This window comes from Dipteris shenzhenensis, chromosome 18, assembly GCF_047967505.1.
Source record: "Dipteris shenzhenensis isolate YYH24624 ecotype China chromosome 18, Dip_SZ_1.0, whole genome shotgun sequence".
In the NCBI taxonomy this organism is placed as follows: Eukaryota; Viridiplantae; Streptophyta; class Polypodiopsida; order Gleicheniales; family Dipteridaceae; genus Dipteris; species Dipteris shenzhenensis.
Genome location: NC_141613.1, coordinates 2,055,959 through 2,080,114, shown reverse-complemented (window position 1 = coordinate 2,080,114; position 24,156 = coordinate 2,055,959). Strand labels below are relative to the sequence as shown.

The window sequence follows — 24,156 nt, the reverse complement described above, 5'->3', positions numbered from 1 at the left end:
TATCCTTCATGTGAAAATGCTACTGAGGCAGAAGTTTGAGATGAAGGATTTGGGAGGGCTGCGTTATTTCTTGGGCATTGAGGTGATTAGATCACCAAGTGGGATACAGCTCTTGCAGAGGCAGTATGGACTAGACATGCTGTCCAAATATGGGATGATAGGCTGTAAGCCTATTTCAGTTCCTTTGGAGCAAAATGTGAAGCTAAGCACAGATGCAGGTGAGCTTCTGGAGGACCCTACTATGTACAGACGCATAGTAGGAAGTTTGATTTACATGACTATTACCAGGCCAGATTTGAGCTATGCTGTTGGGTTGGTAAGTCAGTTTATGCAAGCTCCAAGGAAACCGCATTTGGATGCGGCTAGACGCATACTCAGGTATGTGAAGTCCACATTGCAGTATGGACTATTTTATGAGGCTGGGGTTCAGATACAGTTGCATGGATACACTGATGCTGATTGGGCTGGTAGCATTTCAGATAGACGATCTACCAGTGGATATGTGTTCTCTTTTGGGAGTGCTGCAGTCACTTGGAGCAGCAAGAAACAGCCTACAGTTGCCTTGTCGAGCACAGAGGCTGAGTACAGGGGTTTCAAACTCCTCCTCTGAAACAGGGCTACTAACTGCGTCCACCAGACAACTTTGATGCATGTAGCCATCTGTAATGCCTTCCATATCAATGGTGCAAATAGGGACCAACTCTAGATTTTCCTTGAGAAAGTCTGCCATGTTCACCATCTCGGACTGCATCTGCCAATGGTGCCACCACTCCCATTGTGACCCACACTTTCTTCTTTCCTCTTCGCACTAAAATGACATTCTGCTCCCAATTTTTCTTAACTTTCGCTTGCCGCAACCAAGGCCTACCCAAAAGGATGCTATACTCTAGTGTTGCAGCTTCCATGTTGAGCACCACAAAGGACACCACGAATGATATGCCCGCCACCTCTAGGACAATGGCCCGCAAGATTCCGAGTGGTTGAACTGGGCGTTGATCAGCGATGCAGACTAAGAATGACGCCGGCTCCCAAGACATCCAACCCATTTTTTGGCAGGTCTTCAAAGTGACAATATTGACCCCTAAACCGCCATCTACTAGCACCTGAGCAAAAGTCTAACCTTGTGCCTTGGTGGAAATCACCAGAATTCTCATGTCGGTCAAAGGGACTGCCAAAACTGGGCACGAATCAGCTTGACATAGCTCCACCTCTTCTGGTTCAGACTTCTGTAGCTGAGGATACCGATATTTTTTATTTTGAGGACCTCACTAATATAGATTCGCAAGGTGTAGGACCAAGCACTCAGGGAACGGTAGATGTGGATCCCACTGCATAATTATGTACATTGTAAACTTTATATATAACTTTATAATACTCTTCTTCTGCAACCATGGTTCAAGTGATATAAGTGAGTTAAGTGGACTAAGTGATTTAAGTGGTATAAGTGATCTAAGTGACTTAAGTGCTTTAAGTGGACTAAGTGATTTAAGTGATCTAAGTGAATTAAGTGGTATAAGTGATTTAAGTGGACTAAGTGATTTAAGTGGTATAAGTGATCTAAGTGCACTAGGTGATTTAAGTGATTTAAGTGATTAAAGTGATCTAAGTGAACTAAGTTGTATAATTGATTTAAGTAATTTTCTATGGATTTAAGTGATCTAAGTGAATTAAGTGGTATAAGTGATTTAAGTAGACTAAGTGATTTAAGTGATTTAAGTGGACTAAGTGATTTAAGTGAACTAAGTGGTATAAGTGATTTACGTGGTTTTCAATGGATTTGGTGGACTTGTAAAGTTAATGCAAAAATATTAAAATATATCAACATGAATTGGTGCACATAATAGCTAGATCAACCCTTGAGACTTGAAAATATAAACTTCGATTGTGCATATTTGATTATTCTTTCCAACTTTCTGATGTTCCCTTCGATGTTGCCTTGAAAGTATTTGCAAGTCACAAGGTTGTCTCTAGCTATTATGTATACCAAAATCATCCACAATCTCAATAATTACAACACAACATCGCTTGTAGCCCACAAGTTTCTAGATTTCAATACAAAAGGAGACAAGCATATGCGCTCTCCCATCGCTTGACATATTCTCCCATCCATCCCCTCGCATACAACATTATATCCGATATAATTAGATTTTCATCCACTGCTTCTATTACCTATCATATTCTTCTATCACTCTATATTGCATTCAACACAAGTACAATATCGTCTATCTCTTCAACCTCGCTGTTGTCACTAAGTAGCTCAAGCTCATCTTCCTCTTCATTGAATGCACCCTCAGCAACTAATTCTATAGTCAATCATTGTCTAGCAATTCTCAATACAACGGCTTTGCTTGCTGCCCTAGCCGCAACATTAAATCCTTTCAACAATCGCACTCCAATTTTGCTCACATGCACCTGATGATGTAGCAACAGAGAGCACACGAGTTGCAACATGCTATAACGCCAATGTCTCTTCACCATATTCCTTCCACCAAGTAGGTGCAATAGTCGTCTTAATAGCATCAAGATTCCAAGGATCTCCAAAAGAGCCTTTGCGATTCATATATCTCACTCGTTGCTGGTAGGCCAGTTTTCTTTGATCTCCAGGAAGTAACTTTTTACAAACCTCTCGAAAGTTACTTATGACTGCAGGATTCTGTGATTGAGCATGCATTTGATATTATGGATGTACTGCAAATGCAGCTCCATGCAAAGGGGTGTGCATTTGCTTCCATCTCTTATCAGCCAAATATACCACTTGTTGCTTCTCCCTAGGAGCAAAGCGCACAAATTCTTTAACTTGTTATATTGCTTCTGAAATCTCATAGATGAATCCCACATCTATCAGTTTTTGGATATCCTCCCTCTCACTATGAGCGCATATTTGGGATTCATGGGATAGGGCCGCTGGCGCACTGGCTTGACATCATCTAGCATGGGTACTATGTTGCACGACTTTAGCGGGTACACCCTTCATGTCTGTGTCTTCTAGGTCATGCATTCCTTGTACTCTCAAAGGAGGGCAATTAAAGCACGCTTCTCGTATGGGGTGAGGTCATCTGCTATGTATACTGGTCGTGGGTCCATCGCAGCCAGTGCCAAGTTTACTTCCTTAACCTTAGCTGGACCGTCATATCCCTAGAAGCACCCTTCTTCGTGAGTTCTCTTGGCCTACTGGTATAAGACCTTGCGATCCTCGATCATGTAGGCCTTGTAATCGGAAGGTACCTATCGTAGGTCCTCCTTTTCTTCATCCTCCTCCTCCACTCCCCTTGGAGTGGTGTCCCTCTTGGCTCTGGTGGGAGCCTTCAGGCTTTTGGAACTTGGGAGCTTCCAACTTGAGGGGGGCTCCTTCATGGCACTTATGGAGCTGACTGGAGAGGTAATTTTACTCAACTGAGATTTCCAATTGGAGGAGAGCTCATGGTGAGCAATAGTGGCACCCACATATGTTAGCCATGAGTGGTCAAGTGGTTCGAGTGGATGGTATGACCCCTTGTTAACCTTTAGCCTATGCTCAAATTTCTCATGGCATTCCCATACCAAGTTCTGAACGTCTATTAAATGGTGTTTCTCTAAGGTTGGGTTTGAATATGCTCACTTTTAAGAAGGCGGAGATGCTAGGTCTTGGGCCCTCACTGGCTTGTTTACATCCAAGTACCGGGACATACTCGAATCATCCCGATAAGGGGCTTGTTCAGAGGTAGAGGAGGTGGTGAGGGTGGTTGTCTCCTCATTTGAATGAGCACTTGGTTCATTCCTTTGCCCACCCTGGTGACCTTCTTAGACCTGGGGTAGGGGGGTTGGGGCGCCTCGAGGTTTTACGATGTAGATGTTTTGTCCTTCCTTGTCCATTTCTTCATTTCCTTGCCTATGGCCCTTGCCTACATCCTTGTGATGATCTTCAAGGGTATTGTCACTACTTGACCCTATCAAATTGATGCTAGTACACTTGGGCAGGGTGGTTGGAGTTGCTGGTCTCCTAGAGCAATCCTTGAATAAATTCTCCACTCCACACCTAGCACACAAGGGCATGGGGTGTGTTATGGGTGGAACCATTACGGTAAAATCCCTATACAGGCAGTCCTTAGAAAATGTCGCCCTTGGCATTTAAAGCATGACATTGGAGGGTTTGCGAAGCCCTTATACGGGCATTCACTTGCCTTGTGTGGACCTTGGCAAGTATAGCATTGGATTGGGGGCCTTCACACCACAGAGTTCATGTCTCTTGCCCTTGCGGCCACAGGCACTGTCTAGAACACTAGGACATGTTGATCCTCATGTAAGAGGTAGTGACTTATGATTTAGGTGTCCATGATCATGTTCCATCTCCTCCCAATCATTAGGAAGTTCTTCCACCAATACTTGGGTGGCTGGAGTTATACAAGGTAGGGGAGGTTGCATACCCACCAGTGTGGGTGGCTGTAAGGGAGCTTGTTGTGCCCTATATTTCCCTGGATTGGCTAGAGGGGCACCTTGTGCATTCATCAGGTTGGGTGGGGCCGTAAGGGCTAATGGGAGTCTCGTTTGATAGACCGATTGGGGAAGGAACTTTGGAAATCGGCATTGGGAGGTGTCATGGTTTCCTCATCTATAGCAGTGTGCACAGTATAGGGCTTGCCTTGCCCTAAGGTGGGGGCATTCATTGGAGGGGTGATTCTTGTTGCATACCCTGCCGCACTAAACATTGTTCCTCCTGGGAAATAAGTGGGGGTTATTCAATGTTTCCTTGGAGGTTCCTAACTTCCACTCCTGGGGTGCCAACTCATTATCTAATATGTAACTACCCTCGTCCAAAATCTAGGGTATGGGGGGACAAGGTCCATATATAATATGCATGGATTTGTTTTAAAATTTTCAAATATGCAAGGGAAAAATATGAAAATTTCATGTCCTCCCTCCCACAGAATATAAGTTATATTCCTTGAAAATTTTGCAAGATTTTAAGATTTCTACATATTTTTCATAATATGTGAGGCCCAAGGGGAGGGGGTCTTTTGGATGCGGGGAGGTAAAACAAAAAATACACTATCTCCTTTCAAATTAATGTTACTTTTTCATGTGTTACCCAAATTTCAAGGTGTAAAGACATATTCGAAGCTCTTTTAGTGTAGAACACAACCCTGTTAATTTGAATAATTTCTACTCATGGCATATTGTTAAATTCATCTCATACTCAAGATTTTGATAGGTTTTCTTACTAAAGGGATTTGGTGCCCTAAGCTTCCACTGCTAGCCCAGCGGATTCAGTAGGTTGGAGGCCAACTTGCTCATATCCAAACCCTTAGGTTCGTTGTTCTTCTTCTTGGTAGGCTCCGTACTAGAAGACCTGACCGATTGTGATACCTTGGATGGAGTTGTAGTTTTGTCCTAGACAAACTTATCCATCATATTATCACTTATATGGATGGCTACTTTGCTGCAGAGTTCGAAGGAAGTGGGATTCATAACCATTCAGTGGTCATGCAGCTTTGGGTCTGCCAATCTGATGAGGAAGTGTGGCAACAATTGTTCATCGCTCATCCTCTCACAGCAGGAATTGAGGTGTTTGACTCTAGCAATGTAATCTTGGAGGGATCCCTTGTCATTGTCTTTCACCTCATATAACTAACTAATGGGGCTCCACTTATGACCACTAGGGGCGAACCCTATGATGAAAGCTTTTTGTAATGCCTCCAAGTTGACTTTCTCTTTCGAGATGAGGGCCCTATACCGTTGGCCTACCTTGCCATCCAAGCAGACTAAGGCCAAAAGCATTAACCATTTCTAGATCTCTAGGAGCACCAAATGCTTCACATATTTTCTCGAATTGCTCTAGGTGGGAGACCAGATCTCCTTGCCCAAGAAATTTAGTTATCAATTTGGAGATGGATATGGGTCGACTCCTAGAGGGATTGGTGATCCCCACTAGAAATACGGGTGCAGCCGCGGGGGTGTGGCAGCCCTCTTCCTACACGAATTGTCTGATAGTTCTATCTACAATGGACTTCCCCACTTTGTAAGGCTCAGATATATCATAATCTTTATCCTTGAACCTAGCAAGGGAGTATGAACAATGTCAGAAATTTGAAATAGAGTATTCATCCCACCTGCTCCCATGTGATTGCATGTCTCATGTCACAAGAATTGGAATCCCATACCATAAATTTATGATCCACTAAAATCATAATTCAAAATAACAAATAAATCATAATTTATGCCCCCTCTAGATGGTGTCTCTTGCTTCCTATCAAGGATGATTTTTTCAAGTTAGTTTCGTTAAGAAGCTAAACATTTATATTGGTGTCAAAAGTTTGTATTGCCATAATAAAAATAAATGTTTGAAACATTTGCCAGGATTTGAAACTTTTACGAAAAATTTTTAAAGTTTTGCCAAGATTTACATTTTTTTCTTTAAAATTCAAAAGAAAATACATAAAAAATTACTACTCTACTAATATTGTGAAACTTAAAAAATGATCTTGAAAACTTTTGCCAAGATTTTATACTAATACATAAGCATAGCTTCGATAAAAACATCCTCGAAAGAGAGAGAGAGAGAGAGAGAGAGAGAGAGAGAGAGAGAGAGAGAGAGAGAGAGAGAGCAGCAACTCATGGGGTCCAACATGCCCCCCCTCTAGATGGTGGCTCTTGCTTCCCATGTTGAGTATTTATAATTGCATATTCCAACGCAAAGAGCCAAAAATAGTACATCCAAAAGCATCCTTTTTCCCAAAGTAGGGGATTACTTTTACAAAGCCACTTTGGGCTCACTTTATCCACAATGAATCACGTCCCACTCTTTTTTTAGAGCCACTTTGGGCTTGCTTTATTCAAAAATAGTCTATGCCTTCTATGACATATATTGCTCAAGATTTACAATATCAATCAAATACAAAATGGCCCATGGCTATATGCTATGCACCCAGCAAACCTCAATCCATACCCTTGCACTAATTCCAATCCTTGATATTTCTATCACCTGTACTCAAGCCACCAATTGTATTAGTTGTTAACAATCAATTAAACAAATCACCAAATTAATCAATCCCAATATAATTGCGATCGAAGTACAATAATCAAACATAATACCAATAACCCTAGCAACATCAGTATTAGCCTGGAATCACCCACAATATCAACAATCTAGCATGGCAAATCATAGGCTAGGTAAGAATCCCCAATTAAGCCTCACGAAGCATCCACTAGGATCCCCACTGTGTTTGGTGTGCTCCTATGGAATACTTTTCCATAGTCACACTTCACTAAAAATTAAATGACTTCCATAGCAAGAATTATCATAGCAAGAATTATCAAATATACTATTTATGTGACATCCCTCTTGCTTGGATTTCAATTGACCTCAGTTGCATGTTTGATTATAGGAACTGATGAGGTTTGGAAAAGCTTGAATGAACAATTCAGGCATCCACTGAGCATCATCTCTTGGATGATCCTTAAACTTGAGAAAATATTTGACATAAACATTTTCCTTTCAGGTTGTGAGTTCGTAGATGATCAATAATGCATGCAGGTTTAAGTATCATCATCGAGATGATCAAAAAGCATATTTAAAATATCTCAGAATTAAAAAAACCCTTACATATGTATATTTTCTGTAACTCCATAAAAATATTAAACCCCTTCAATTGATCACACGTGCTCTCTTACATATTTCTTTACTAGCCCCCAAGGAGAGGAATAAAGGCTATAGGATGAGGTGCTATGGTGGGAATAAGCTAGTTGGCAAAAAGGGGGCATATAAATGGCAAGCAGCTATTGTTACAAAATAAACACAGAGCTATAAAGCTCACATGCATAAAGGATTCAAACAAAGAGCTGATGTAGCGATGAAAGGTGGAGGATAGAACAATTGTTGATGAGCGGAGTGATGGAACAGTAAGAAGGAATCAACAAATGAAGCAAATAGAGTAGTTTATTCAAGAGAGGAGAGGCCCTTATAAGGGCAACTGATACAATGCATGTGCCCCAAAGGAGAGCACCTCTCGATCCACAAATCACTCCATTGATCTCTCAATCAAGCCCATGAATCTCTCAATCACACCTAATAGAACCTTTTACCACCAAACTTGGTCACACTAACCAAATACAGAACCCTTGTACCCCTTGGTACACCCCATTACATCATTTTGTCCTTCATACCACCCCACAAATTGATGACCTCACCCCAGCAGTAGTACACGGGAAGCTTCATGGTTTGTTCACACCTAGGAACAACACTCATGACCCCAACCTATGACTCGCTTTGGTTATGGCTCTTGGTTTACAACTGGGAGATTGGACAATGACTATGTATAGAAATACCCATGGGTCCAACAAGGTAAAACCTCAAACATAAGACTAACAATCATTTAAGGGGGACATCCTAGGGCAGAGAATCCTTATTGACCACACACACAAACAGCTTAGAAAATTTATGGGTCATCACCCTTGTCAAGATTGACTTGGGTGAAATTAGGAGCTTTAACGTCCTCTGGTTCTTCTTCTTCTTCTTTCTCTACTTCTTCCACAAGGTTTGCTAAAATTTTCTTCTTTGTATAGCACTTTTTCTCAAAATGTCTAGCCTTTCCACAAAAGTTGCACTTCATCTTGCTCTTGCTAATGGATCCTTTGAAGTTGCTTTTGACCAAATATGCCCCATGTTCTTTGTAGTATTCCTCTATTTAATTTTCCTTTCCTCTTCCAAGAGAGATGCCTCAATTTCCACCAAACTAATCTCTGGTATATTAGTGAGAGTAGTGACAATAGTGCCATATTCCTCAGTTAGTCTTTTGAGCAAGATAGCAATTACAATGTCATCATCAAGATCAAACTTGATGCTAGCTAACTGAGTCAGTAAAATTTTCTTGGATTTTAAATGTGAAGTGATTGATTCTCCTCTATCCAATTTCATATCAAAGAATTTTAAGTGTGAAGAGATTTTAAATGTGAAGAGATTGATTCTCCTCTATCCAATTTCATATCAAAGGATTTTAAATGTGAAGAGATTAATTCTCCTCTATCCAATTTCATATCAAAGAATTTGATTAGCAAACTAAACTTGGAACACTTCCCTATGTTCCAAAGACAAGCTCAAGATGACTCCATCTAGCATGAGTAGTCTCACAACCATGAATGTGGTGCATAAAAGAATCACTCAATCCAAGAGAAATTATGGCCAGTGCCTTTTCATCCTTAGGGAGCCATAAAGCCTCTCCTTCCCTAGTGGTTGGTTTCTTCTCTTTCCCATTAGCCACATTCTAGATCCCCTTCTTCATAAGAATAAATTTAAGTCTAGTCTACCAAGTATGAAAACCCTCCCCCTCAAACTTATGGTTCATATGGATCTCTAGAAATAATTTTCAGCTCAATCGTAAAGATTTATGTACTGATGCCTTGTTTGCTTCATGGTGGGACATGAAAAAAGGAGACTTAACTTTCAGATAAGTGCCTACAACTTGGAACACACAAGGTTGAATGCTGACATTGCAAACCACAAGCGTTGTTGTTTTATTTTTTATGAACACACCAAGCTCCCTCACTTTCTGCAGAGAAGACCTACCATAGCCGATTTCAACCCTGCTACTGTTGGACCCTCCACTCAGATCCCCAGTGTCCAAAGATTTGATGATGTTGCTCTCTCCTCTCACTCAAATTCATGCCGCTGAAGAGATGTCTATTGACCCTACCCAGGGTGTTCCTGCTGCTGATCTTGCTGTTACTGTTCCTTTTGTTGATCCTGCTGATCTCAGAGCAAGCCACAATGAAGAGACCACCAGCTTCTCTTTTCCAGTTCCTGATGCTCCACTCAATAATTACTGAGAACATTGCTGTGTTTTGCTACTACTACTCTTTTTGTAAGAGGTTAAGTCTGTCCGAGGACAACTCATTACTTTTAATTGAACTCTGATGATGTATAAAGGTTACTCAAGATAATATAATATCTCTCTTTTTTATACCCCCCCCAAAAAAAAAAATTTGTTCTTGTAGACACAGCCCTCTAATACAAAATGTTGAAAGATAGATGGTAGAGAACAAAGGGTTGTTGCATGACCTAAAGAGCTGGGCAAGCGGCTTTTTCCAACACCCACTGTTCAAAGATGCTAGGCAAAGGTTCAAAGCCTTGCAAAGGTTCAATGTTGAGAGCATTGGCCAGGCACGATTTAGAATATGCGGACTTTCACACTTAAGGCCAAAGACTCATTCATGCGGCTGGCATGGATTTAAAGGTGGCTTTGGCTTTGCGAGACTTTGGACTCTAGTGCAAACTCTTCATGCTTTGCAACGTGCAGAGTTCCTATCTCTGAGGCAACCTACTGTTGTGAATGAGGCAAAGAGAGCATTGATTTTTTAGTCCACCTCTTCACAAAGTAGAAAACCCTTAAAATTTTAACTCTTTTTTTGCCCTTTTCTCTTTCTCTGCAATAATTGCACCTATTGTACTTCCTCTTAGGAACTTTTGCACAAGGAAGCTTAATCCCTTTTTTCCCAACAAACCTAGAGTGTAGCCTTGTTTTGATCCCATTGAAACAAAAAACAGAAACTCTCTAATACTCACAAAGCACCACTTGACAAATTGAAGAAGATAACCAAAGCACAAAGAGGATACACTCTGCCCCCTAAATGAGTAGCTCATCTAGAGTATTCATAATATTTCCATTAAAAGCTTAAGGAGCCAAAATTATCCCTCTATCTTTAAAATAAAGAACGCTTTTATTACATAGCCTCTTTGGTCTTGCTTCATCCAAAAATAATTTGTCTTCTAACAAAATAATTGTCCAAGGTATACAATATCAAGGAGATACAAAAATTGGCCCTTTGCCATATAGTATGCTCCATGTGACACTTCAATCAGTACCCTCACAGTAACTCCAATCCTCCTTATTAGTTTCATCACATATTCTCAAGCCGCCAATTACATTAGGTGTCAACAATCAATTGAACAAATCACCGAATCAATCAATCCCAATATAATTGTGCTCAAAGTACAATAATCAAACCCAACAACAATATCATAGCAACATGAATATTAACAGTCTCTCTTCTTGCAAAAATACTGATTTTAATCATTCAACCTCTCATTAGAATAAACTTCAGTCTTGGAAAAATATCACAAAACCGAAATAATAATACATCACATAACATTTATAAACCAAAATAGGTAATACATCACATAACTTTTATAATTTTAATAGCATTCTCAACCAATGCAGTCTATTTCATCCTTTCTCATGATGATTGTAAGTGAAGCTACCACAAATTCCTCACAAATGTTATGAAACATTGACCAATCAATGAAAAATTTCCACATTTGTGACTATCATGGGCATAGGTCAATCATGTCACAATGACTTTGACCATGTCCATCCCAAAATCAAAGATGAAGATATACAAGATTTGTCTTGCAAAATTGCTCCTTTTTAAGATCACCTTTTAGCATTTCCAAGATGCTCTTCATATGACTCGCTATAAATTATAATATCATTCAAAGAGCAATGAAAAACTTGCAAAAATTAGCCTCGATAAATGATTTATTAGGCTGTTGAAAAGGTGCAAGCACATTCGAGTGATTGAATGGCATTACCACCCATTCATACAAGCATCTTTGGTTTTGGAAATTATCATCCATTGCTCTCCATCTCACATTCTTATATGCCAATAACTTGATCTCAAATCTCCCTTTGACAATTGCAGTACATTGCTAAGTGCAATTTAAGAAGTGTTGAAGCAATTACCAAATTGCACTATAGATGCGCTGTAAGACCTTAAAGACTCGAAAAATACAGCCCTAACTCAGTATGCTACAAATAAACTTCTTTTTTTTAAATTCATGTACATTGCAGGCTACTGTGTTTTCCTCCCCACACCTGTTTGCTGGTAGGTATGTATAGTAAGTGTCCCTCATAAGTCCTAATTTCACAATATTAATATAGAATAACCATGCAGAGGGCCTGTCCAACAAAGTCTATGGACTCACCTAGTCCTGTCTTTACTACTTTGTAAGATTCCCTAGTTTTCTGATGACAAGTTTACAGTTTGCACCAAGAACTTTGCAACTCGTGCCAAAAGGTTCAGATTAGCCCTCTATTACAACCATTTTATACTCTATTAGCACCCTGCGCTTGGTCAGCGTTGAGTTATCCACTTGAGGAAAAACCCAAATACACGCACGTTCCCATACAGTAAAAAGAGAGGAAGGTCTTGCTGTAATGTTACAAAGGGATGCATGAACGTTAAGAGCATCCAATATATTAGACTAAAAAACCTTGTGTGTCCATTTGTACATCCAATAGATACAAAAGAGGCCTCCAAATGAAGATGCCTCATGAAGAAACAAGATGCAAAACAGGCTTCCAAATGAAGAGGTCTCATCTTTGCCAGAACGGTGGAATAGGAGTAAAATGCAGCTCCAGTGATCATGCATTCATAACTCTGTTCTTTAGAGAGAATTTTCTCCAATCATGTAGACCAGCTTGCAGCCTTTCAGGGAGAGAGGCGGCCCAAGTTGCAATATCAGGAAGAGGCCCTGTTAGAGCCATATAGTTGTCCACATCACTTCCAAGCTTCCGATATAGAGTCTGTCAACCGCATTGAAAACCAGCATCGATCAATGCAATTAATCACGAAGCCTGTGTTAATTGGATGAGTGTTATACGAATTGCAAACAATGCTTGCAATTCAAATGGTAGAAACTATAGCAGCAAACTAACACAGCTCCTTCCCTGGGGGGAGATCTATGCATTTACATGCATGGTGTAGTGTCTCACATAAGATCTACCATACCTGACCAGGAAAGGCTTCAAGTATTGCTTGGAGTGTAGCTTCCTTAGCAAAACCACCATCTTCCCATGTCCATGTCCCATCTTCCAATCCCAACCTTGAATCGCTTTTTTCAACACAAATTCCACCACAATTGACCATGATACGCCCCCCATCTCTCAGTTTTTGTTTCAGTTCAAACCAAGTCTGCGGCTGTTTTAAACACAATCAAATCCAACTTTTCAAAACATGTAATATATCAATAAACAGAATCTATACTCAGCAATGGCTGTCCCCTAAAATTTAATGAATGTGTCAAAACAGAATCTACACTCAGCAATTTGTCACTTTTTACAATATCATCCATGAACTGTGTCCTAAATATGACAAACATTCAACAAATGTGTCCTCAAGAACCCTAATTTACTAATCATGCATCTGCACCTGTTGCAGTTGAGGAAGGATTTCTCCATTTGAGAATAGATCAACAATTATCCCTGGAAAAATACGTTCGATGCCTTCAGACAGTGTCGCTCAAAATATGCATGTTCAGTCTCATAATTTTCCTTCAAGCACAGCATATCCAAGTTTGTGAAGACGTCCCCATTGGAGATCTAAATGCATGCCCATTACAAGGGTTCTTTGATTCAAAAACAATCAAGCTTATGTATAGAATATAACATGAATCTCCTACAATCCAACAAAATACATTAAAAGACAAAGCACAAAAGAAGTAATGCTGCAGTAGTCAACCCTTACCAGCAAAACCACCCTCCACTGTTGCAGAGGGCAAAAGGGCGTCATCGATATGAACCTCTAGCCCACCACCATGTGCAGTGGGACCTTCTAGTTCTGACAGCCCAAAGTACGTTCTAGCAACATCGACCAGCTAGAATCAAACAATGGATGTAAGCTTTTTTACCTAGAGAAAATTCCTTCACAGATCACATTATACTGAGCGGGGTACCAAGATTTTATGTTTATTCCAAAATAAAAAATGAAGTCCACAGGCCCAAGGGGCATGATCTCTGTAGAAATTCAGGTCAATAATGATCCACCTATTATATGCTTCTGATTGGGGACTCTTGCTACTGAGCTCAGGCTCTGTTGTTCTTTACAAACATGGAATTACCACTAGTAGAAAGAATTGAGACAACATTGGATTTTGATATTTACAACTTCATCAATCTCCCAAGCTGACAATTTGCAGGATGGCCACAAATCTAGGATAAGTCGTGCAGTTGTCCCACCTCCCTGCAAAGACATTAGCAATCTCAACATAATATTAAAATAAGTAAAAACATGATAATATCAGCTTTTGAGATAGCAGCAGTATAAGGCAAATACAATACCAAGCCAAGAATGGCAATTGGCCCATTTGGAACAATTGCTGGGAGGGTCGCAAATTGATCCTGTTCAACACCAATACCAACTGCTTGAGCATGTGCAACATCAAACAAGAGAAATAGGAACCAAACAACAATAGATTCAAATTTCACCTACATTGGAGCAACACTGAGTCAATTAGCAAGGCTATGCCTACACGTACACAAATACCCATGAAAGCAGACATTCCACTTTATCCTTGACATCCTAGGAGTTCGTTGAGATTTCATGCATTGCAACAGTGAAGGAAATTATTTTGAGCCCAGGAACCCGTCTGACAAAGAAAATATTGCATCTTGTCACAAAACTCAAAAATTAATCCGTCTACAGTGTAGCCTTACCTTTTTGATGCAAGCAGACTATCAACTACAGACACAGCCCCATAAGGAGTGTCCATCAATCACAAAACAGCTTGTGGATCGTTTCCAAAACTCAGTTTTGGTTGAGTTACCTGGACCCAAGACTTTGGACATACCTATGGATAGCTTCTCAAGTTTCTATAGCTCGATCACCATTCCACAGCCATCATTGGCCCTTCGTTCTTTCAAGAACTTTTAATAAACTTTCTTTCTTTCTGTCTGTCAAAAATCAATCATTCCTCTCATAAGGTATTGCATGGAAGGCTTTTGCAACCTCCTTCAGATCCACTCCCTTTGCCATACTAAGGTATTCAAAGCAGCTGTCAATCTTTCGTGATTCTAACTTGTCTTAAACCATAAAAATAGACCAAGTAATACAATTCCCAAATTTTTAATGGACCATTACTTGTCTCTCTCAAGACATATCCACAAGGAAGTGGATTAAAAACAGATAGGATACAAAAACAAAGACTCAGTAAACCCATCTCTGCTTTTCACTGATGCAGTGACTTGATGTCACATTTAGATTGCAAAATGACCCCCTCCAACACTCGGTCTCCCTCTACCTCTGGCTGAACCCCCTGGATTCCACTCTATAATACATCGGGTGGTAAGTCCAGAGGGATCGATGAATGAAAAGGCTCCTCAGAAGCACCCTTGTTCTGGAAAACTGCTTACGAGGGAAGCCCTCACTAAGCAGGTTCCCTCACTGAAGCAAGAGCTTCCACCTCCTAGGGCAAAATCGCCGTCTACCAAGCAACCCTCGCTCTACCCACAAGAAGTTGCGCACCAAGCACTTGAGCTGTCCCATGCATCCACCAACAAGAAGCCATGCACCAAGCCGCAGCCAGGAGGACTTGATTGACCATGAGGGACCGCCTTGCTAAAGAGAGTTTGGCCAAGCTCTAATAAAGAAGCTTGCGCCGCACCCTCTCTAGCACCAGGGCAATGTGTTGCTCTGCTGAAATGTCAATGCTCAGCTGACAACCCAACTGTCCAAGATCTCCAGGATCATCTCAGTCGCGATGAGGAACTGCCTGATATAATCCTGTTGTGATCTTGGCTAATAACACATCTCAAGGGCACCCCGAACTCCCTTTAAACTCTCAATAGTGCCCTCCACAAAAGGGCAATCTCATCTGCAAACTCAATGTCAAGTAACTCCTATTGCCGTATCGAGAGGCCCATCCCCATGAGGCCCACCGCTTGACAATGGGGAAAATAGTGTAAAGCATCTACCCCACGGGGAGGAATAAGAATGGGGCTAGAGAGCCACCCTGGCACATTGAGCAGGAAAGCATATGATTGGAACTCCCTGTATACAAGGCAAGCCTCCTGGATCCAATGGTCCAAGAAATGCATCCACCACATGTGCCCTCCAAAAAAGCCCACTCCACCCTATCATATGCCTTCTCCTCTGGGGCTAACATCTGGGCTATTCAAATATGCACATGCCCCTGCTCCTACCCACAACTAGGGGACCATACCTCCGGGCCTCTCCTCGGGAGGAGACTACACCATCGCCTATTAAAACCATCCCACCAAGGCTCACTACTGAAACTCATGTCAAAGTATCAATTATTGTGGCTACTAATGTGCACGATCATATAGGCCATGCACATTTCAACTCACCATGGTCCAAATCATTGAAAGGAAGGCAGGGAGGGGGTCGATGTGGAAAAAGAGGCCTTGCTATGATTGGAAGCCTATGCGACCGTCGTAGATTTTGGGATGTCAGTGGGGGATTTGATGAGTAGTTTCTGTCCATGCAACGGCGCGCCAAAGGCATGCTTGGTTCAATGCCCACCCCACTGCATATTAAGGAGGCCTCCACTCCTTAGCGTGCTAGCGCATAGGTTCATCGGCCATGTGTAACCTATCGGAGTTGCTCATCAGGCCCCAGCGTGATCATAGCAACTGGTAAACCCAAGCCTCTTCTATCCCTTGAGAAAGCGAGCTGAAAGGTGGTGGTATGACTATGGATGATCCAAATCTTCTTTCCCTGGTGGCCCAACCACTCCTCCATCGTGTGGGACATAATCCTGAGCATAAAGTCGAAGAGCAGTGGGACCCACTTTCCTCTATTGGGGCTGCAAAATCAAAGCCCAAAATCAAGGGAAGTGCTCCAATCTGCCCCAATAGAATCCCGTTTGTGATTCTGTAAGATCAAGGCTAACCTCTCCAGTGCGATGGAATAATCATCTCGGACATTGAGATAGTGCCACGGCCAGAACTCCCTCGTGAGGGGCCACCCAAGCGAGGCTTCGGTCCCGAGGACTGAGGAAAGGTGGGGAGTTTCTTGTTCCAACACTGTGGGGGCCGTGCCCTGGCCTGATGATGAAGGGGCAGGCTGAAACTAAGACAAGGAAGCCAAGATCTGGCCAGATCGAGCAGAAGGCGTAGGCCTCCACATACTTCATCCACTTAAACTGAAGTCTCACCAGTAGGCAGTGCACTAGATTGTGAAGCGTTCTTAGCAGGAGAGTTCTCAACAGTGTCTGTTCCCATCCCCTTTTGCTGGAAGGTGGTTGTACTCACCTTGGAGCATGTTTTGCCACATCTTGTGGAAGAATAAAGTCTGAGTTCTCTTTCTCTTTCTTCCTATTCTGAGTTCTCTTTCTCTTTCTTCCTATTCTATCTGCTGCTTATGTTCATGATTGAGGTTTGCATCAGTGAGATCACCTTTAAGTTACTAGATATAGCTCTTTCATTCCGCTGCGTGTGTGAGGTTAAAGTGATTCCTAACTCTATTCTCTGACAGACTTACCATAGTCAATCGAAACGAATGCTTGCAGGCTCAAATCTTGCACTCAACGAAAACAAGTTTCAAAGATGCATTTGTGCACTATAAGCTTCAATGCAGTCCTCAACTGTTCAGCTATTATTGGTCTCATAATTCCGTGTCTTTTCAAGATACTAGCCCAGCCCCTATTTTCTTATTGCATTTCACAACCTGTTTATGACTAAGGAGTAAGCACAATGCAAGGGTACTTTACATGCAAGGTACTACCAAATTCTTTCCAATTCATTAAAAAAAACCAACGGCCACTTACCCAATAAAAGCCTGTCCATTTGCAATCATCTTTGTATGTACTGTGAACATTCCCTGCATCCATAGATATCCGCTATGAAACACATATATCTAGATGGATGCAGCATCATGCCTGAACTCATCCTAAAAGACACAACAAATCCAGATGTGAAACACTTCTAAGGTGGCACTTAGAAAGCCTTTCAATGCAAAAAGAATTTCTCTATTAGTTTTAATTCTGACTCAATTTAAGGACTGACAAACAAATGTCAAAGAAAGTTGAAGAAGGCAGCGGGTAAATACTTCAAATTTGCTCTCAACGTGAAGAAACACACAAAGATTCAATCAATCAGTAATCTAAACAATACATGGCATTTTAGCCTTTGACCCCATAGTCAATAAAATCCAACAGAGTGCAATGGCCGCATTTAGTCACCACAGTTTTACGCTGTTAAACATTTGGATGGCATACATTTTTGTTGATTCTTTGTTGGCTGTACATAAATGGCAATTAAGTGAGGTAAAAAAACTCATCAGTTCTATGATTAGAAAGGAAACAAAATGATTAAGAAACGGCTGCAGTTCTATGATTAGAAAGGAACCAAAATGTGCCAGAATCCTCAAGTTTTCAGAGAGGCACAACAGAAGGATAAAACTGCTGCAACAAGTTTGATGCTCAACCCTGAGTCAAAGAGAGATTCAGATTTTCAAAGATTAAGCACCAAATTCTTCAAAAGTCTGATATATTATCCATTGCAAAGTTGCAAACAGGTTACCCATTACTAAGGTAAGTTACATTATGCACAGTCTCCAAAACACTTGATGTTCTAGTCTCAAAGAATCCAGAAGATAAAGCCGTTCTATTACACACAATGACCAAGTATGCATTTCAGGGCCGTAGTTTCTTACGTCTTCCTTTCCAAAAATGCGTTACAACATTGACGGCTGGCTCGGATGAGTGCCCTAGAGAAGCGCTATCTAAACCTATGTAAACTCCTCGTCATCAGTGACCCCTTCCTTCTAAGGGGAGCCTCTAAGAAGATCCACCAATGGGACTGCTACTACTCTCCTCCTATGTGGAGGGCTGTTCCTGAGAAGCCCTCGCTACAACGAGAGCTTCCAAGGCTCCCATCCTGAGGTTAGACTTGCACTACAAGCTTGCCAAGCAAGGCTCTCCTCTGCGTCTCTAGTTCAATGGTGCCAAGTCCTCCCTCTGCCTGGGACAATAACACCGTCTGCCAAGAACCCTAGCTCTAGTGTTTGTGGTACCATCCAATCCTACGCACACAAAATTGTGCACGAAGCTGCCCATGCATCCCTTGTGAAAACCCTAGCAAGAGGCTATGTACCATGCCGTGGCGAGGAGGACCGATTGGCCACGAGGGCTCACCTTGCTAGAGAGAGTCGCCAAGCTCCAATATTTGCTGTCATATATCTTAACTAAGATGCAACAAAAAGGTTTTACTCACCAGTTTCCACTTTCATGTTTCTTATTAGAACACAGGGTCAAAGAATGTTGATTAAATGCTCACAAATGACATGGTGTAAATTGCTCATGTCACGATGGACATGGAATAGTCAAGATTGTGTGTCTTGACTAAGTTGTGTTCCTCCTCGTCTAACTTGAGCCGTTTGCTACAACTAGGGTCCTCCCCCTCATCAGTAGCGGCTATACCAGGCCGCAGCAAACTAAGCAAAGCAGCAATACTAGTTGCATGGTTGTACAAGTCTTTAGTTGCATGGCATTCGAGGGGCCCTAGGTGCAAGCTTCAAAAAATATACCTTTGTAAGACTAGAATATATCTAATCGTACAAATTTAGATTTTTTGTTGTTCTAAAGTCCAAAATTCTATGTAGAATTTTTCTATGTAGAATTTTGAACTTAGGTGCGAGCTTCAAAAAATATACCTTTGTAAGACTAGAATATATCCAATCGTACAAATTAAGATTTTTTGTTGTTCTGAAATCCAAAATTCTACAAAGAAATTTGACCTTAGGTGCGAGTTTCAAAAATTATTATTTTTGAAATCTTAAGGTGCGAGCTTTGGAAAAACTTTATTTTTAGAATTTGAAAAAAAGGAAAAAGGGGGACAATATTCACACGATATGTAGAGAAGCATAGGACATACATAGATGACTTGTAGCATCCACATATAGGAATGGTTATTAAGAGCAAAGAAACCACCAGAGAATCTCATAACAAGGGGCTGAGAATAAAGGGAGGGGGCTGAAAGGGCATGAGAGGGGCTTGAGAGATTGAGAGAAGGCTAAAAGAGGGCAAGGGATGAGAGGGGCTGCGTAAGGGCTGAAAGAGGGCAAGGAGTTGAGAAGATGGTTAAGAGGGCATGGGGGTTGGGAGAGGGCTGAGAGAAGGCAAGGTGGTAAAGAGAGGGTGTGAGTGCGAGATGTTCGAGGCATAGGCGACATTGAAAGCCATGCAGAAGGAATTGCACTGGCATCAGATAAGTTTTTAGGTTTTCTAAAAAGGTGCCCGATGGAAGCATCTTATGATTAGGTGTGTTCCAAAGGCACGCAACACTTCGAATGGCACCTTACGATAAGGTGCATGGGGGTTGGGAGAGGGCTGAGAGAAGGCAAGGTGGTAAAGAGAGGGTGTGAGTGCGAGATGTTCGAGGCATAGGCGACATTGAAAGCCATGCAGAAGGAATTGCACTGGCATCAGATAAGTTTTTAGGTTTTCTAAAAAGGTGCCCGATGGAAGCATCTTATGATTAGGTGTGTTCCAAAGGCACGCAACACTTCGAATGGCACCTTACGATAAGGTGCAGACTTTGAATCAACAATGGCCAGTGGTAGTGTATATACAGTGATATACAAGTCAAGGGCAGCCCTTCTAAAAAAATTATATACCTTTGCAAGACTAGAATATATCCAACCATACAAATTTAGATTTTTTGTTGTTCTAAAGTCTAATATTCCTTAAAGGAGGGAGAAGAGAAATTATATTGTTTCTGGAATTTAGAATGCATTCAGGGATCCAGAATGCATTTAATACTGGTCTTGGATCCTACTAAGTCAATGATGGTCCCAATTGGACTAGTTACTAAGGGGTGGTCTATAGTGGGTATGGGACACTACGCATACTATATGTGGAATGCATGAGAATTCCTCAGTACCAGAATTTAAAACTATACTAGAAGTCATATATATAATAGAGGTCATATTTGAAAATATGTACTTTGATCTTGGAAAAAATATATATATGTACTTTGAGAGGCAAGAATGCAAAGGTAGAGTTGTATGATGATTTGCTTAAAGTGAGACGATAAATCCTCCAGGTCACTTTGGCAGTGTTTTAAAAAGCTGATCACTTTACTTGGGTCCGACAACATTTTTGGCCTCTTTGAATGTAAATAGAGGGAAGTTGACCATAATAGTGAACAACCTGAAGTCTTCTTGAAGGATGCACTTTCAGTTCAACTGAGAACGTATGGTGCCTAGGTTTGCTTTTAATAAGCATGGCAGATTCAGTTGGAACTTCAATCAGGGATACCAAGGATGATTTGTTAAAAGACATATTCCAATAATGCGTCATAGATCTACATAAGTAGTATATTTCGGTGGTATGGAATGCCAAGGTGTATGATCAACAACGGGTATGTGCTATTATAGTAACATGAGTCATGGAATCAGCCATCTGCGGTGCTGTAAATTCAGACTTGAGGATGTGTATGCATATGCATCAGGTTAAAAGTGTTCTCTCTTGGGAAAACACTTCAGTTTTGTAGATTAATTTGTGCAAAGTTTGTCGAAATCAGCTTCTTTCTCATAGAAGGAGTTGTGATAGGTTGACTCAAAGGTGAAGGGAAGAAGAACTGATGGTGGCTTCATCCCATTTGTCATGTTTTGGTTCTAGAGGCGTACAGTGGGATAGTTGAGAACTAATTAATTTGATAATTCCATATTGGGAATATAGAGGTCAATCATTGGTTACGTTGGGAACATGGAAAGTAATCAAACGTACCTACTGGTGGATGGTTTGCCATCATTGGATATGAAATCTTTTGACACTTGTTAATTCAGCGTGTCAAGAGTGTCATCCAATTAAATGGTGAAGTACCAAGATGAGATGCTCATTTGATGACTTGATGATAGGATCTTTTGAAAGAGTAATTCAGCAAGTACGTACTCATCGAGGTTTGTGATGACAGTACTATTGGGATATCTGTGAGCCCCCAAATGGGGCTTGATACCTTTATGCGATGGGTGTAGATGGCCTCACATTGGCAGAGCTGCCATGGGCAGCAAACTGGCTGCCACATGGGGCAGCATACATAAGTAATCCTTGTAAGGTTTATGAGCTTTCTTTCTCCAATGGATCATATGACAGTCAACCATTGACTGTCAGCGAGTTGCCAACGCCTGATGTAACACATCTGGTATACACATTCTTGCCATGGGACTTAAGAAAGTCTGCACTTTTCCTCTCAGGTTTCAAAACTCAAAATAAATTTCTTATTCGACTCTTACTAAAGCCTGCATTACCACGGAGAGATTGCTCACCGGATTCGTCCAGAAGCAGTATTCGAGAACCAGCATAATCCGAAGACATGTTTGGAGGCACCTCCAGAACCGTTATCGAGTTGAAGGGAGTAAACATGGAGAACAATTGTTTGGTCCCAGGCCGTTTTTCGGCCGTTGGCTGCAACTCCGTGCTCGATTGATCCTGGCAAACGAATGCAGACTGTGGGGAGTGTCTACGACATGAGCCGGAAAATGGCGAAGCGAGGCCTAATTTGGGGAGCCTAATCCATAGAGCTAAGGACATGGGAAATCTGGCTGGAAAGCAAGAGGGGGAGGAGAGGAGGGAGGAGACTGCCCTCGCGGATGCCATAGTCGCTGAGTCCCACACACAGCTCTACTACACCTTCAAACAACCCATCACTGTGGCCGCTTTTACGTGATTCTCTTCTTAATATTTACGGTTGAAACAAGCCTCTAAAACTTTGGGGGGTGCGTGTGTGTGGGTCCCACGTTTTAGCCCCGGCACACCTTGGATTGGGATTTTATCTTGGTCACCCCTATGGTAATAATAATAATATACCAACGTAATAATAATAATAATAATTTATTTGGGATGGGGATATCCGCTCTTCGTAATTTCAATTTCAGTACCAATGTAATAAAAATAAAATTATGGACTTTCCATTCTTTCTCTACTCATCATGGGTGTAATAGATGATGTTCGCTTAGCGGCTCCACCCTTGTATCTATTTCCTTTCAGTCTCATAGACCCCATGAGACTAGAAGGAGGAGCTCCCTATTCACATCTATGCTCCCTACCAATTAATTAGCTAGTTTTGATCCATTAGAGGATTAATTAAGCTATGTTTATAGAAGGCTTAATTTATTTTTGCTTTGATTAGCTTATGTTTCTCTATGCCTTAATTTATTGCATATACTATGTTCAAGGGGGCCTTTCCAAACTTTCAAGAAAAGGATCGAACTCAAAACCTTCCTCTTCTCACGTGTGAGCCCTACCACTAAGCTCTAAAGTAATATCACATAACCTTTACGTATAGTAATATTATATAATGGTCCCTCATTTCTCTCCCCTCTTTAATTCCCTTCATGTGGTCCCCCCCTCTCTCACGTAAGCTTCTCTCCCTCCCCCTTTCCCTGTTGAGATATCGAGCTCCACTCATGATATGCCAAGGTGACCGTTGTGCATTTATGTCACCGATTTATTAGCTGTAGATGCGGTTGGTACACCGCCCATAAATAATAGCTCGATGACAGCTATCCTTACATACTCTAGTTAGTATGCCACCTTAGTTAGCTGAGTTTGGTTTTGAGACCCACATATAGGGTTCACCTATTCCTTTTGTACTAAGAGAGAGTTCTTTTGGCTTTCATAACTAAGAAGAGGAAAACTATTTTCAGCCTCCACCTTTGTGTGTATTCCCCCATTGTGTATGTGAGAAAGCTCCAAGTGAGACTCCTTACTTCTCTCCCACTCTCTTCACATGGTATCAGAGCTCGGTTCGTGGTAAGGAGCTCAAGAAAGCAAACCAAGTTCGCGGTGTCTTGGTAAGAGGATCAGTGGCTTTCCTTTTTCGAGTTTGGGAGCAAATCTCTGCAGGTAGCACAGCCGAAAAGTGCAAGAGTGCATTGTCTCAGATTGGGACGCCCTTCGCGGTGCGGCGAGAGGGCAGTATATGCTACGAACAAGGGCAAAGCCTTTGGTGACATTATTTTTTTGATTCAAGGCCATTTGAAGGCCCGTTTTGGTGGCAGAAGTTTTTCTTCACAGGCACTCAAAAAGGTGCCTTATTTTTGCTGTGCGATCGCTGTTCTTCAAGTCACTGAAAAGTTGCCGTAGAAATTGCATCGTATGCCTGTGCACAGAGATATTGGGAGTGACAGAATCATTCTTATTGCCTGTTGATGCATAATTGTCACTAGGAAGTGACTATGTGGTCAAATACCACTTTCGTCAGTTTTGCAGATTTGCCCTTGTGAGGCAGAAGTTTTGGTTTTTGCAGTGACAAAGTATTTTTGCAGTGTTTTGTAATGGCGTCTGATGCTCTTTCACAGATGGTCACTGAAAAGCTTGACAATAACAACTTCCCAGCATGGAAGTTTAGAATGACGAATTTCCTTAAGGGAAAAGGCTATTGGGAG

The 24,156-nt window shown here is 41.5% G+C and overlaps 1 protein-coding gene across 1 annotated transcript; it reads right to left on the bottom strand.

The window, feature by feature from the left end:
- Positions 1-12,059: 12,059 nt before the first annotated feature.
- On the bottom strand, positions 12,060-22,466 carry LOC147890695 (uncharacterized). Its single transcript, XM_087389708.1, has 8 exons — positions 22,036-22,466; positions 17,534-17,586; positions 14,088-14,147; positions 13,912-13,989; positions 13,495-13,624; positions 13,180-13,232; positions 12,760-12,948; positions 12,060-12,554 (listed from the first exon to the last, which is right to left on the bottom strand). Exons 1-8 carry the CDS (start codon positions 22,364-22,366, stop codon positions 12,393-12,395), a joined length of 1,056 nt encoding a protein of 351 aa, XP_087245834.1. The 5' UTR covers positions 22,367-22,466; the 3' UTR covers positions 12,060-12,392.
- Between the last annotated feature and the right edge of the window lie 1,690 nt (positions 22,467-24,156).